This window comes from Scleropages formosus, chromosome 8 (genome assembly GCF_900964775.1).
Source record: "Scleropages formosus chromosome 8, fSclFor1.1, whole genome shotgun sequence".
Classification (NCBI taxonomy): Eukaryota; Metazoa; Chordata; class Actinopteri; order Osteoglossiformes; family Osteoglossidae; genus Scleropages; species Scleropages formosus.
Window position 1 is genome coordinate 15,099,095 of NC_041813.1, and position 16,117 is coordinate 15,115,211.

Below are 16,117 nucleotides of genomic sequence, written 5' to 3' on the forward strand. Positions count from 1 at the left end.
TGATAGGTACACTTGTTTTTTTTTCATGTGTATTCTTGGGAGTCTTTATGGAGCACACATTAACAGCTATAATGACAAAGCAAAATGAATCAATGACTCTCTCCAGACAGAGAGTTGGATTTAGGACTTGGGCTCTGTAAAACCCTGCTTGGGACCGTGCGTGTGCGTGTGTGTATGTGTACTTTTAAACCTGTAATGTAATTTTGCCACCAGTTTCATTTTTCATACACTATTAATATGGTATCAACTGCCACCAAAATGAAGTAACAGGTGACAAGTTCAAATATATTTTAGATCAGGCAAAAATTGTAAGCCAAACTGGAAACTGACCCAGAACATGAACAACAAAACTGCAGCCAAAGAATATTTCATTATGAACTCATAGATGAAGGTATAGATAATGGTGTCCAGAATTTCTTCATCTTCATCTTTTTCCTCCGCTTTTCCGGGACCGGGTCGCAGGTGCAGTAGTACGAGCAGAGCCCCCCAGACTTCCCTCTCCCCGCACACCTCCTCCAGCTCCTCTAGGGGAACCCCAAGGCGTTCCCAGGTCAGCTGGGAGACGTAGTCTCTCCAACGTGTCCTAGGTCTACCCCGAGGCCTCCTCCCAGTGGGACATGCCCGGAACACCTTCCCAGGGAGGCATCCAGGAGGCATCCGGAACAGATGCCCGAGCCACCTCAACTGGCTCCTCTCGATGCGGAGGAGCAGTGGCTCTACTCCGAGCTCCTCCCGGGTGACCGAGCTCCTCACCCTATCCTTAAGGGTGCGCCCAGCCACTCTGCGGAGGAAACTCATTTCTGCCGCTTGTATCCGCGATCTCATTCTTTCGGTCATGATCCAGAGTTCATGACCATAGGTGAGGGTAGGAACGTAGATCGACCGGTAAATTGAGAGCTTCGCCTTACGACTCAGCTCCCTCTTCACCACGACAGACCGGTACAATGACCGCATTACTGCGGACGCCGCACCAATCCGTCTGTCAACCTGCCGCTCCATTTTTCCCCTCACTCGTGAACAAGACCCCGAGATACTTAAACTCCTCCACTTGAGGGAGCAACTCCCCCCTAACCCGGAGGGGGCAATCCACCTTTTTCCAACTGAGAACCATAGCCTCGGATTTGGAGGTGCTGATTCTCATCCCCGCCGCTTCGCACTCGGCTGCAAATCTCTCCAGTGCATACTGCAAGTCTTGATTTGATGAAGCCAACAGGACCGCATTGTCCGCAAAAAGCACAGACGAGATCCTGCGGCCACCAAAACACACACCCTCCGTTCCCTGGCTGCGCCTAGAAATTCTGTCTATGAAGATAATGAACAGAATCGGTGACAAAGGGCAGCCCTGGCGGAGTCCAACATGCACCAGGAACAAGTCTGACTTACTGCCGGCAATGCGAACCAAGCTCCTGCTCCGGTCATACAGGGAATGAACAGCCTGTAGCAACAATCCCAGACCCCATAATCCCGAAGTACCTCCCACAGGATGCCACGAGGGACACGATCAAATGTCTTCTCCAGGGCCACAAAACACATATGGACTGGTTGGGCAAACTCCCATGAACCCTCCAACACCCTAGTGAGGGTATAGAGCTGGTCTAGTGTTCCACGGCCAGGGCGAAAACCGCATTGCTCCTCCTGAATCCAAGGTTTGGCTATCGGTCAGATTTTCCTCTCCAGTACTCCGGCATAGACTTTCCCAGGAAGGCTAAGGAGTGTGATCCCCCTATAGTTGGAACACAATCTCCGGTCCCCCTTCTTAAAAAGAGGGATCACCACTCCAGTCTGCCAGTCCAGAGGTACCGTTCCCGAGCTCCATGCAATGCTGCAGAGGCCAAGACAGCCCCACAACATCCAGAGACTTGAGAAACTCGGGGCGGATCTCATCCACCCCCGGAGCCTTGCCACCGAGGAGTTTTTTGACTACCTCAGCAACTTCAGCCAGGGTAATGGACGAGTCCCCCTCCGAGTCCCCAGCCTCAGCTTCCTCTACGGAAGGCGTGTCGGAGGGACCCTACCAGGGGCATATAGCCCCAGGCGACATAGCTCCTGAGATCATTCAGACACTCAAACCACTCCACCACGTTAAGGTGGCGGTTCGTGGAGGGGTCAATAAATCCAATTTGTTTTAAATTCATAAGAAACAGGAGTATGTATTCTTCTGTAATAAACCCAATTTACTTAAAATAGATCACATTTAAGTATTTTTTTATTAATAAACCAAATGCATTTTAAAACATTTATAAATTTGTATTTATCTATTCCTACCCTATCACAATATTCTACAACAAAATCTAATAAACAAAAAAGAACAGCTAGACCACATAGTTTCACATTTTATCAATTTATTAATACTTGAAGACATTTGGGAGTAACAAAACTCAAAAGTCAGCAAAAAGAGGAGCTAGCAAGACATACTAGCCAGTACCCATACACATGTTGTGCGCAACATCTCCCCCCCCCCAAAAAAAAAAAAAAAAAAAAAAAAAACATTAAGGTTAAATGCTTTACTTTTAACAGACTGTAGAAAAAAAGACATTTCCTCAAGAAGTGATTAAAAAAATTGAAAACTTGAGGTAGACAGAATGAATCAGGTGTGACCTGATTCAATGATAACACTATTGCTTACATTCCACTAACATTTTCACAAATCTGTGACGTGTAATTATTTGAAACAATAGGGTGAAGGTCACAAAGAAGTGCCATAAGTCTCAGTGGTTAAGTGGTTCTGAACCACCTCACTTTTCATGCATGTTTACATGTTAGGAAGACAGGAGTATAAAACAAACATACAAGAAAAAAAACCTGTAACAACAGACTACATTTTGAACTTTTCAAGTTTTGTTAGAGTTTAAATGTTCACTCAAATAAGTAGAAAAATTGCAAACCCACTTGCTTGAGGAGAGAAATATCAGTGTTTATCACTGAAGCATCTTAATTTTCAGTGCTTGGACTTTTGGTGACAGCTTGGTTGTATCCAGTTCCATCAGGATTTTCTGAAATGCTTCAAACGTACACTTGAGGTCCTTCAGGTAGTTAAGATTAAGGGCATAAGTGAGTCTAAAAAGCATCACACATCCAAGTGTGACACTCGGCAGGTTTCGCAGAACAGCCAAACCTTCAAGTACTACACCAACATCTGTAGGTTCATTTCCAGGATCAGCACCCTCTGCCTGAATGACATAGATGCCCATTGTTGTCTGTGAAATCCCAGACTCAGCCTCTTCACTTTCAAAGTCCTGGAGGATAAACAAAGCAAACGAGTTCTGTCCCAATGGCAGTTACGGTGTTATTCAGAAATTTTAAGGGCATGTTGTTTTGGAAACTGACATTTTAGATATCCAGCATCATATATATGAAAAATAATGGAGCATTTTTCAGAACTCACAAAACCTCAGAAAGCCCTAAAAACAGATCATCCACAAACCATCCAGTTTAATGAGTCCATCACTCATCACTTTAGGAAAATGGCCAGAGAGCCTGCATGCTTAGTTGCTCAGCTTTCAAAAAAATGACCCCAACCCCCCAATGAATGCCCTTCCAAGTTGCCACCTAAATAGTAGGCTACTTTTCTAAACCTACAAGCCAACAAACCAATCTAAATGCATTGTAATTCTTCAAGTTATAAATTCTCCCCTACAGTCAGCTGTTTGTTAAAAGTAACTAACTACAGTATGAATAAAAAATAAAGCCAGTGCAATTTTAGGTTTATGAACTAATTTTGAACTTGAACCAAGATTAAACAACTGGAAATTATGATGTTGCAGTGATTGTAAACAAGTGGTTTGAGATGCTAGAAAAAGTGATTAAATTGCTGCAAATTTCAATATTTACGTGTTTTTCCACAGTTCTTCTGGTTTTATTTTGCTATAGACAGTATCTATCCATTGATTCAGTCATGTAATTTAAGTGTTAATTGTACTGTAGGTGTTACTGATTTGCCATGATTAATGTATTAATTCCTTATCTACATCAAATCTGAGATCAGCATAATGGTTTGAGTGTTTCATGATTCTAATTTCATAATTTTCATACTTCATACTGGCAACTGTATCATTTTATTCAGGTCATACAATTAAAAAGCTTCTCACTTGTCTTGTACGATCAATCATGCTCTGCACTAATTGCTGCATAGTTTAATCTTTCACTGCACACTACACACACGGGCATAAGCTAGACTGAGGCCAATAAAAAGATTAACAATCAATGTAAATATATCCTTAAGACATTTATAACAAAGAGTAGGTTGAAATATACTTACCACATATTCTTTGACGAGTGTCTCCATGTCTTCGTTAAGGTAGATACTTAAGCACCTCAGGATACAATCACGCTTGATGTTTATGTCTTCATTCTCAAAGAAGAATAACAAAATATGAAAAACATAAAATTAGTGATTTACAATTTAAATAAGGCTGAATTTTAAAGGGTGTTCACCCCCCCCAAAAAAAATACATGATCATTTACTTAACCTCATGTCATTCCAAACCCATAATACTTTCAATTCATCTTCAAAACACAAATGAAGATATTTTAAATGAAATCTGAGAGATTTCTGTCCCTCCATTGACATCCAAGCCACTACCACTTTGGCACTACAAAAAGTTATAAAGAGATTGTAAAACTGATTCATAGGAATCAAGCAGTTTAGTCAATTTTCTGAAGAGACACAAGGAATCTCAAACATGCTGCGTAACACACAAAAATGAACCTCGCTGGTTCTTGCATGTCAAGCAAACGTGCTTGAGCTTTAGTTTACCATATCTGATGTGTGCATTGATGAATATTTATATATGAATAAAAGCCTTAATTCAATCTGTTCATCATATAAAGCAACTGAGTCTCTTCAGAAAATTTGGACTAAACCGCTCAATTCATATGGATCTCTTAAACTTTTTGAAGCATCAAAGTGGTAGTTGCGTGGACTGTCAATGGAGGTACAGAAATCTCTCAGATTTCATTAAAAATATCTATGTTTCAAAGATGAACTAAAGTATTACGGATTTAGAACAACCTGTTATAAATAAATATATACACACACACACACACACACACACACACACGTTATATGAATAATGCTTTAACAATATTGTATTTAATCATGACAAAGTTCTTTAAGTTGAATAGAGAGAAAGAGAGAAAGACTGTGATGGAGCATGTGTATGTGTGTGAGAGAATGAGATGTCCTCACAAATAGTAAACATGATTTTTCTGTGAGAAAGGTGTGTGTGCATGCACGCTCAAGTGCAAGAGAGATGGAGGTTTCTGAAATCCTGTCAAGACAAAAAAAGAGTAACCAATGGAATGTATGATGCAATACATAAAAACACACTTCAGCTGTCAGTGCCATTATGAAGCGGATTTTTTGTCCTGCACATCCTCCTTTGTGACGGAAAACCTTCAACAGGTCATCAGTGTATTTGTCCAGTTGACCAATAAATTTTGAGATGAGAGGAACAGTTGTTATACGCATGAACTCCAAGTTCACCTGGAAAAAAAAGATGAAAAAGGGCACAACAAGATATAATACCCTTTAAACAAGATGGGCAACTATGAATTTGCATCTCTATTTGAAACAAAAGGGTGACTACACTTACTTCATCAGTTTGAAACAGTGCTGGCCATCTGTTTCAGATCTCTATAATCATTGGTTCCTGAAGAATTTCTTGTCGGTATGAGAAGGCACGATGCATCTTTTCTTTGATCACGGTCTCATTCTTTTTTTTTCTTTTTTTTTACCTCGGTCAATAGAGCAACCGTTTCCACCTCCAGGCTGTCTGTGGTTTCACCTCTTGGATGATTTTGACAGAAATTAACCTCTGCCCTCTGGGGCTTTTTTATGTTTGCAGCTGGTTTCCCCTGGCCTTTCTGTTTGTTTTTAAGTGAGTTGACAGTGACTTCTGGGTGTCCAGCTCGGCCGAGCTTGGTGCGGAAGTTCATCATCTTGATCTTAATGTAGTGCTTCCATCCACAACATCCAGTGCGAGTTCCTTTTTCACGCAAACATGGATGGGTTTGTATCAAGGCCTTAGCAACTTGTTCAAACTGATCATCCTTTGGATATGCTGTGTACTTAATCTCTTCTGAAAGGCCTTCAAGAGTATCAGATCTGAGTTTCGGGGTAAGAGATAGGAGAGTTCCATTCACATTGAATTCATCATTTCCTTTCTGGAGCTGCATCTCGGCACAATATGAAAAGCGTGGCACCGCAAAGGCTTTAGGCCAAGTGCAAAACCGGGACTCAGGAGATGACAACATTATGGTATCATTGCTGCAACAGGAGTCAACAGATTCTGAATCATTTGATTCTTGCGACGAGGAGCTGGTAGATGCATTGGAGGGAGTCACCAGGATTGTGGAGAAGGTATCTTTAGTGAGTGAAGCTAAGGTTATTACAGAGCTGGTAGCCTCACAAGGTAAGTATACCACTTTCAAAGTACTGCGATCTTGAATGTCTGAAACTGACGAGAGGTTCATAAATTTGTTTCAAAACTCTACATTTTTGTATTGAAGCCTAAACTGCTCTGTTACTCCAAAGAAAGCCTTAATTTCAAGAGCCAATTCATCCACGGACGTCAGCATTCCAAATGCAATCGTTAATTTTCTGGCATCATCTTCACCTCCAAAAAGGACTCTGAAGCTAACTGGTCCTGCCATTCTGCTTTGTTAATCTACAATGCAGGCCCAAACAGGGTAGGAAACATTAATAAATAAAACATTGCTATGTTAAAGTTACTAAATACATTTAAAAGGTACTGGAATTAATATAAATTTCACCTTTGATGATGATGTGTCTCTTTAGGGTTACCATACGTTTGGAACCAACCATATAGGCCACAAGTGGATAGCAATCAGTTAGTTCCTCAAGCTGAACCAGGGCTACTTCTTTACTTGGTGAAGAAGTCAACGCAAAGGCTCTGAAGTGGTCTCGATACCAAGCACACAATAAGCAAACAATGAAACTCAGCTCATCTCCCCTTATGCACATCTGTAGAATTTCTGCGAATTCAGGCATTCCAGCAGTTGAACCACATGCAACCAACATTCCATTATTGTAGTTAATTCCTCTAGTGGTGACACTTTTTGCAAGATGAACTTGACTGATATCTGGATACTTCTGCCTGAGAGCCAACACAACCTCCTTATTCAAAACATCAACCTGTACTGTGGAGACTTTTCTAACAACCAAATTTGATGTATTGAGACTGGATGAATATATGTGGTAACTGATGAACTGCTGGTGTTTGGCTGCCAGTGTGAGTGCAATATTCCTGAAATTATTTGTGTGTCGAGCAACTTGTTTAAAAAAAGTTATGTTTAGCTTCAAATCGCATCGTCCATAGACCTACAAGTGGCCCCAAAACACCTAATCAGGTGCGAGTAATGTTCAAGATAGTGATGTCTGGGTAAAAGCTTTACATCTGGGTTAAGCTCAAGTAGTCTCTGTCTGTGTTCAGACAATTTGACATCAAGATAGGCAATTGTCTCGTCAGTGAGAACAGGTGCCACAACCAATTCCACAATTTCCTTCAGGTCTAATATCACTTTCCAAGCAAGCTCATCCTCTGGTACCAAGTCTCCAACTAGAAACGGAAACAGTTGTATTAAATTCCAATTCTCATGGGTGTTACTACCTATTGTCTTCTTACATGAATAGCTGTTTTGTATGATGTGAGATCGATTTTTTTTGTCACTCCACTTATAAGGAAATTTGAAGATTCGTGTGTTAAGACATTCAAGACTGAAGTACTTCTTAGAGATAAGAACACAAACAAAGTGCCAGTTCATAAGGGACAATACCCTCAAATAAATCATGGACTATATCTGGGGGATAGCCTGTGGTAACATGAAAATGGTGAAGATTTTCTGTCAAAACACACGCTCTTTTCACTCCAACGCAATTTGTGTCGGTTTCCTGTGCAGACTTTACATGTGCTTCATGTAGTTCTTTTGTTCGAAGCAAAAAAATCACGTCTGAACATCCTTTTTTTGAATATCTACTTTCTGAGCAGTACAAAAACGACAAAAATACTGTCCAGAGAAGCTCTCAACAAAACCAGCCAATCCGTGGGCTCCCAAATTATCAGCTACAACACTATGGACTGTTCCTTTGACAAATTTCCCAAGTTTTGAGATGAACACACCATGCTCTTCTAAAGTACAAAGGTCTTGTAAAAGTGGCTCTAGTATTTTTTCATAGCCAGATACCTTTACATCGTCACTCTTGCACAAAACTGTGAAAAAAATTGAAGAAAGTGCTGAATGAGAGCCTGGTGGCAAGTTATTCAGAATCCAGTATACACTACATAACTTGTGTTTTCTTCGCGATGTACCCAGGGGATTACATAGTTCAAAATCACCTATGTATAAAAAAAACAAATTTTCAACTCATCACCTGACAGGAAAGTGTTGTCCTTAAAGTACACACACCATCTCTTAGTGAGCGATATTGCTGGTTATCAAGCTGGTCTGTATTATTATCCTGTGTTCTGTGGCTACTGATAACACTGTTTAACACTGCAGTACAATCAAGAAGCTGCTGCAAAGACTGCAGTAATGGGATATACTGAAAGGTCCTGCTTTTCTTTTGGTCTATAATAAACTCCACCAGCTCAACAACATTCAACAATTCCTTAAAGTACTCCTTTCTCTTATAAGCTGTAGAAAGGGGACCATCTTTTCCTATTGCTTTCAGCAAAGGATTAGATTTACACAGTATATCAGCTAGTTCCTTAATAATTAAGGTATCAACTTCTAGGTTTTTGTTTTTGAAAAATTCAGAAAGACTGCTGTAAGTTACAGACACAGACACAGTACTTAAGAGGAAGTGTAGTTCATCAAGTAATTCATCAATGGCAGTAGATGGAACATTAAAAATGTTTTCCAACTTCAGCAAAACTGAAGCTATTTTTTGTTCTACTACTAAGGTCCTCTGAAGTATCCATCTCACTATCTGCATCTGACAGAGTAACAAAATCTGTCAGCAGAAGACGAGGGGCTTTCCTCTACAGGAATAGCAGATTCATCAGACTGAGCAGCGAGTTTAACAACACCTGCCTTAAAGTCGTTTAGAGTGTGGGGATTATGCTTACGATTTTTATGCGAGTTAAATGTTCCATATACGTTTGTCTCAAACATACATCCTTCAAACATACAAGTTATGGTTTCATACTGCCTAAGATGTTGATTTACGTGAGCAAAGTATTCCTTCTCAGTTGACAGTTCCTTACATCCACACGACTGACAAAAGAATGTAACTGAACACGTGCTGTTGTTAACTTCCTGTGTGATATGTGTGGCTCAAAAGGTTCTTCCAACTTGTGAATGTGCATAGGAAATCTGCATATAGACAGGCATACCGGCAATTGCGACCGTAGTGGAAATGTTTCAGCAACTCGTATCGGGAAGATACTGAGATATCACACACTTTAGTTTACATGGCCACATTCACATATCTGTGAACAAAGACAAAAGAAAAAATATCAGTTACTGCTAAATAAATATTAGAGAATAAACAAAAATATAATTTATACTTGTACTTATACCTAAGTCTTAAGAGCAAGTCAAAATACAGCTGCTGCTGCTAGTGCTAATAATTATATTAATTCAATTTTATATACCTATTTAAAAGGCTAGTTCACCCAAAAAAATGAAAATTTTCATCATTTACTCACCCTCATGTTGTTCCAAACATACGAGTTTCTTCTGCTGAACACAAAAGATGATTTTCTGAAGAATGTTTGTAACCAAACAATTTTGCATAATCCTGTCCTGATGGGTGATTTCAATATTCATGTAGACGTGTCGTCGGATACTCTCGCTGATAGTTTTCTGTCTCTCTTAAAACTCCGTCGGTCTTACCCCAAGTTTATTACCAGTCCTACTCATTCCCGTAACAATACGCTCGATCTCATCATAACCTACGGCGTAGATGTTCATCATGTTAACATTATTCCTTTAGTTTAAACGAGGCTATTTCTGATCATCATTTAGTAACCTTTGATCTATACCTGCCCCGTGCCGTCGGACAATAGTTAGCTCCAAAATCGTGCGGCATATTGATGATGTAACCGAGCGTTGTTGTCAGGTTCGCCTAGACCATGATTAGGTTCTCCAGAAAATAACAAACGCTACCCGTCCAGGTTGGTTTCCAACACCTTCAAAATCTTTATTGGATGCCACACGTGACGTGTATAACTTCTTATAAGAAGACTTGCTGATGCACTCCAGTGCGCATGTACCGAGTCCAGCCTATAGCAAACCCCGAGGGGAGAAAAGACTCATCATACACACATGCACCACTAGTGAACAGTCTCCTAGTGTCACCACACCCAAAATTAAATGTTTTACAATGACACTACTACTGCTAAAATTATTAATCATATTAGAAGCTCGGATTTTGGAACGAGTGTAGATATTGATCAGATGGCTCTAGATTATAATTCGGTGGTAAAATTTGCCCTTGATTCTGCTGCTCCACCAAAAACTAAACTAAACTTCGAAATGTAAGAAACTCGCCATGGTTCAACGAATCAACTCGTGCAATAAAGTTAGAATGCCGTAAATTAGAGCATAAATGGCGTTCAACTAAACTAAACTATACGCTGAAAACTGTCAAATTTTATAGGATGAGTACAAATTTAATTTACGTTGCAAACGAGTCACGAACCAGGCCGCTCCAAAGCAAGGTGGCAAGAAGAATGCTTTCTTCCGCTGCTGCTCTTCTGCACGTGAATATCATCCACGTGACATGTGCAAGACCGTCACCTCACGACTGGAGTACGGATCGGCATCATTTCCTCTTCTAAACGATTCCATTTCCCGAAAATCGTATGCAAAAAAATCTCATACAATTTAACTAATTGGATCTCGCTTGTTCCAGCTAGCTATATTTAAACCATAATCATACTATTTAACTGATTAAATCGAATAGTTTTCACAATTATCAGATGTAAATTGATTCCATGCAATCTGACTACATACATAAAATTTGAAAAAATGATGATTTAATGAATATATTCTTAAGAGACTGCATTTTGCGTGAAAACTAACAAGTGTCCAGCTCTAAGATCAGTTTCTGAAAGGCCTCAGATGTATACCTAAGCTGTTTAGGGCTGAGATTTAGAGCATAGGTGAGGCCAAGAAGAACTGCACAAGCTTTAGCTACATTTTCTAAACCACTCACTTGGGCACCCTCCAAGACAATGCTGATGTTCTCCTGCTCACCCCTCTTAAAGTTAGAAATTTTCATTGTGTGGTGCTTTAAATGTTAAATTACAAGAGAATCTATGCTTACACAGGGAAACATCTATAGTGGTCTTCAATAGACAGCTGTAAAAAAGGGGGGGGGGGGGCGGGGGGGAGCAGTTTAAAATAGAACATTAAGTGGTATTGAGGGTCCAAGCACAAACTGCTCCCCGAGTGGTTGATTTCTCCAACATTTGTTTGCCACTTTAGAGCATTGAATTGGAGTGTCCCTTTAACATGAACAGCTATAGAAACTAGTTTAGACTAGCCTTAAAAACAAAGGAACAACAAAAGTCCAGCAAAAACTTATTGCGTCTGCGTTACACAAGCAATCCACCTGCAAATGAGTTTGTTGGAATTCACTATCGTTGACACCAATTACCTAGCTAATATTGCAATAAACGTATGGAAATGGAAATACCAAGTTAATACATATATATATATATATATATACATATTAAGCTAGTTTTAATGTCCGGTGGCGCGGTGGGGTTTTTTTTGGCCTGTGCCTGCTATCTGGCGGGTCTGGGGTTCGAGTCCTGCTTGGGGTGCCTTGTGGCGGACCGGCATCCTGTCCTGGGTGTGTTCCCTCCCGCTCCAGCCTTGCGCCCTGTGTTGCCGGGTTAGGCTCCGGTTTGCCGCGACCCCACTTGGGAAAGGCGGTTTCAGACATGTGTACGTGATAAATAATTGTACAGTAATACCTTAACTAAATGTGAAAGGAATTGAAGTTTTATATAAAGTTTACTTATTTAGCAGACATTTTCTCTCCGAAGCAACTTCCAATTAATGTAGTGTTATGAGCCCACACACCTTACTCACCTAGGTGACTTACACAGGGTCACACTCACACGCTTTGGGGGAACCTGAACAGCATGTCTCTGGACTATGGGAGTAAACTGGAGCACGTGGACGAAACCCACACGACACGGGGAGAACATGCAAACTTTACACAGACTAAGCAGGGATCGAACCCATTTCCTCTCACACCACCCAGGCGCTGTAGGATAGCAGCGCTACTCGTTCTTCCACCGTGCCGCCCCAGTGTTTTTGTGTGAACCCACAACAACCTATCTGTCCTTCCAAGTCCCTTGTTCTTCTCATTCCTGCTCCTGACGTCCAGGCTCCGGACACATCATGCATCGCCTAGTGTTTCTTTAATGTTTTTTTATGCATACAATGGTACACAGTATACTAAGACAAACATGATAGGCAAACTGACATCAGATTCGCACCATACCTAACTGTTCCGATTTACGTAGAAATTCATCTTAAAAGGCAGACGTAGGATCGGACCTTGTTCGTAATCCGCGGACTCCTTGTATTAGAAAAGTATCGATGCAGATGATTACTTAAGTACAAGTAATGGAGTATATAACTACTTACACCCCACCTCTATTAATGTGATAGTTTTGAAACTGGTCCAAGTGTCCTCATTGACGTGCAACCTATTGCTATTTTGTGGACTGTGTCCACCCTTTTGATCAGATCGTACACCATCAGTGACTGCGACCCAGCAGAATAAAAGTTGTATGCAATTTTTGATGTTTGGTTGGTGCTGGAAAGACTAATTCAATAGTACCCATTTAGCTTTTAGTATGGATAACTGATTAATAGAAAATGTTACTCTATGTCATAGTTATCCATGGTAAATCAGTCTGGGACTGCTGCAGCAATTGTTGATTAAGGAGGTGCTATGCGTTCAAGATCATACTACAGAAGAGATGAAAGGACACTGCACGTTCTTTATATTTCATTTATTATTCCTCATAAGTCAGGGTGTAAAACACCTTTACTGAGTTTGCTCTGACTCTTGACATTAAGCTTATCTGTATTTCTCAGACAGAGCCAAAGCCACTCTGGCCAGGAACTTATCCATAGCGACGTGCACCTCGGGGGTGAAATCCTTGGGAAACAACATAGCCATCACGACCAGCAGGTTGTGGGACAGAATCTATTGCAAAAACACACAGACAAAAAATATATATATATGTATGTAGAGTTTTTTTATATAATATATATAAATGAATAAATAAATAAAAATATATATGTATATATACGTCAGGAACCCAAATTTTTATATATATATACACACACACACACACACACACACACACACACACATAATATATATATAAAATTAGAGTTCCTGACGTCGGTTTCACCAGCAAATATTTTTAGTTACTTTACGCAGTTTACTATAGATTTGCACTCTTTGGTATTTTGATCCCACTCATGCAAGTGGATCCCATAGATGGACATTGCATTAAGTTGGACTTTGAACATTCAAGGTTTCGTTTCTGATTTTAACTAATGCTATTTCTAACTACAGTTACTGAAATACAGTAAAACACAGGGGAAAGTAGTTTCATTACCTTGAAGTTAGCTGGATCAACTCGCAGCTGGAAGGCGTGCAGCTCACTCAGGTTGGTAAGGCCGTTGACCAGGTCATCGATTTTACCAACAGCTTCTGCAATGCCACCCATGATAACCTTTCCATGCTTCTTCACTGGAGCTGAGCCGGGGCTCAGGTCCTTCCAGTGGGAGAAGTAAGTCTTGGTCTGGGGGTAGACGACCAGCATTCTGAAGGGACAGAAAACATATGTATTTCAGAAATATGTAGGCAGCATTCTAAAACAAAATAGAAATATATCATTTTACACTCACCATTTAAATATCAAATAAGCAATTAAATTTATCCATATTTTTATTTTGAACACTGTCTAATACCTGGAGAGCGCTTCCATGCCGATGTCCTCCAGCTTGGTGGAAGCCTTGGCCCAGAAGGCCTTCACAGTTTCTTTGTCTTTAGTTGAGAGACTCATCTCGTTCAGTAGATTCTTGGTTAACTGTCGGTGATCTCTCCAATTTGAAGTGCTTTTTATATGTCATTTTCCGACGTGCCCCTCCCACAGACCACCTCACAGGCGAATCAAGCGCCGTCCTGTTACAACTTGGAATTCTGCCAGCTCGAATAAAATACACCATTGAGTGAAAATTATTATCTATCACAAATTATTGAATGCATATCATTTCACAAAGTAGTATAGTAAGGTTAAAAATGTTAACACTTTAAAGATTATACTTTGTCACCTCAAATTACAGTGACAAAAATTGTAAAAAGCGAGATTTTTAATAAAACATTTTATAGTCATAGGTATATCTGTCAATACATTTTCAAGACACAATTTCAAAGCAACTTTTCCATAAAATCCGAAGGAATTTAATAATTATAAACTGTATGTAAATATTAAAATATTTCTTTTTCATTTGTTTTTTCATTTTTTACAGTGCGAAGTTCATTATTTTTTCTGCTCACAATATAAAATAATACTTTTGACATAATTTTGCCAATTTGTAAAATAATATAATAACATTAATATGTATTTATTGATAATTGTATTATTATAAAAAATATCATTATCATTACTGTTGTTATCGGGATTGCAAAAATAAATACTTCAGACAATAGTTCAAATGTTGCACAAAGTTGTTATGCGATCATAACAAAAGACAAATACTTCCAATATGCAACAGACAAATAAAACAAATTTTCAAAAATATATGTAAACTGCATCGTGCTATACCAGCAATGTATATCCTTTAAATAATGTTAGAATCCTGCTCTTTTGTGCCTTCTAATATTTCACTCAGTCTAGGATTAATTTAAACCGGTTTGTTAACCTGAGTTAAGCATCTCGGATTAGGCTCATAATTTCACTATAGTCTTTAATTGCTGTAATCGATAATAATAACAGTGTATATTGGAATGCACTATTGGAATAACCGCTACTTAGCTTCATAGGAGTTCCTCATTATAACTCGTATAAAGACAAATTTGATTTTGGATATAGTCTCTTATACATGTTTCAAAGGGATGTTGTTTTTTTGTCATCCACAGATAAGCGTCTTCACATGATAACAAATACTGTCACCATAAACTGTGGTGCTGATAGATAAGAATTTCTTATCTATTTCTTATCTATTTCTTTATTAATTTCTTAAAGAAATTAGGAGAAATTTCTTACTGTAATGCAGGTCATAAAAATGGTATGTGTCCTATGGTGATTCAACTCCATGGCGACAGTGCATAAAAAATATTGATACAAAATTATACAGAAAAAATCTCCTAAGTAATACATCATGTGAGGTGTTTTAGGGAAGTCGAATTCATCAATGTTATCATCATGGTTTAACGCGGCTTTAAGGCGGCTTAGAGAGTTTGAATTTACTGAAACCTCAGCACAAAGGAAACATTTTATAATATTTAAAATAGCGTGAAAATTCCAACAGCATCTAGGTAGGTAGCTGCTGCAATAATGTATAACAATTTGAGGAACCATATCTGTCTGCATTCCAAAAATAAGTATTACCTGCTCTTGTAACGTTTGTTTTTTATGTGTAACTATGAGAAATTATATACATATGGATATAAGAATTAGACTGTCGTGTAACCTCCCCTAACCGGGAATTGGTATACAATATATTTCATTAAGTGACCTGTAATTCGTTGTAAGTAAAGAGTGATCTAATCGTTTCTATTACTGTTTACAGTTTAGTCCAGTGACGCTGAAGACCTGGATGAGTCGCTTTAAGGGAATGCGAAACAACATGGAATCCATGGAATTTTACTAAAAAACTCGCAGATTCCTTTGCAAAATGTCACCATCATCTGAAATAAGACATTGACATTTCATAAAAAGCCAAGGCAGAAGCGAAAGCGATCTAAATACCCAACATTACTGAAGCGTGTAATTTATTTTAATCAAGTAATCAGTATCAGCTGAAGTTTTGAATTAACCATCCCGACTCTGAGGACTACCGAAGGCAGATTTCGTTTAGTGTTTTTATGCATCAGAAAATGTAGCTTTAA

At 39.2% G+C, this 16,117-nt stretch overlaps 1 protein-coding gene across 1 annotated transcript; it reads right to left on the reverse strand.

The window, feature by feature from the left end:
- Positions 1–13,069: 13,069 nt before the first annotated feature.
- LOC108935785 (hemoglobin embryonic subunit alpha-like) lies at positions 13,070–14,072 on the reverse strand. Its single transcript, XM_018754647.2, has 3 exons — positions 13,975–14,072; positions 13,620–13,827; positions 13,070–13,198 (listed from the first exon to the last, which is right to left on the reverse strand). Exons 1-3 carry the CDS (start codon positions 14,067–14,069, stop codon positions 13,070–13,072), a joined length of 432 nt encoding a protein of 143 aa, XP_018610163.1. The 5' UTR covers positions 14,070–14,072.
- Positions 14,073–16,117: the final 2,045 nt, after the last annotated feature.

Coding starts and splice junctions, on each gene's coding strand:
- LOC108935785 (XM_018754647.2), bottom strand. CDS start 14,069: ATGAGTCTCTCAACTAAAGACAAAGAAACTGTGAAGGCCTTCTGGGCC. Junction 13,828..13,974: donor GGCATGGAAGCGCTCTCCAG/GTATTAGACAGT, acceptor CTGTCCCTTCAG/AATGCTGGTCGTCTACCCCC. Junction 13,199..13,619: donor TTGATCCAGCTAACTTCAAG/GTAATGAAACTA, acceptor TTTTTGCAATAG/ATTCTGTCCCACAACCTGCT.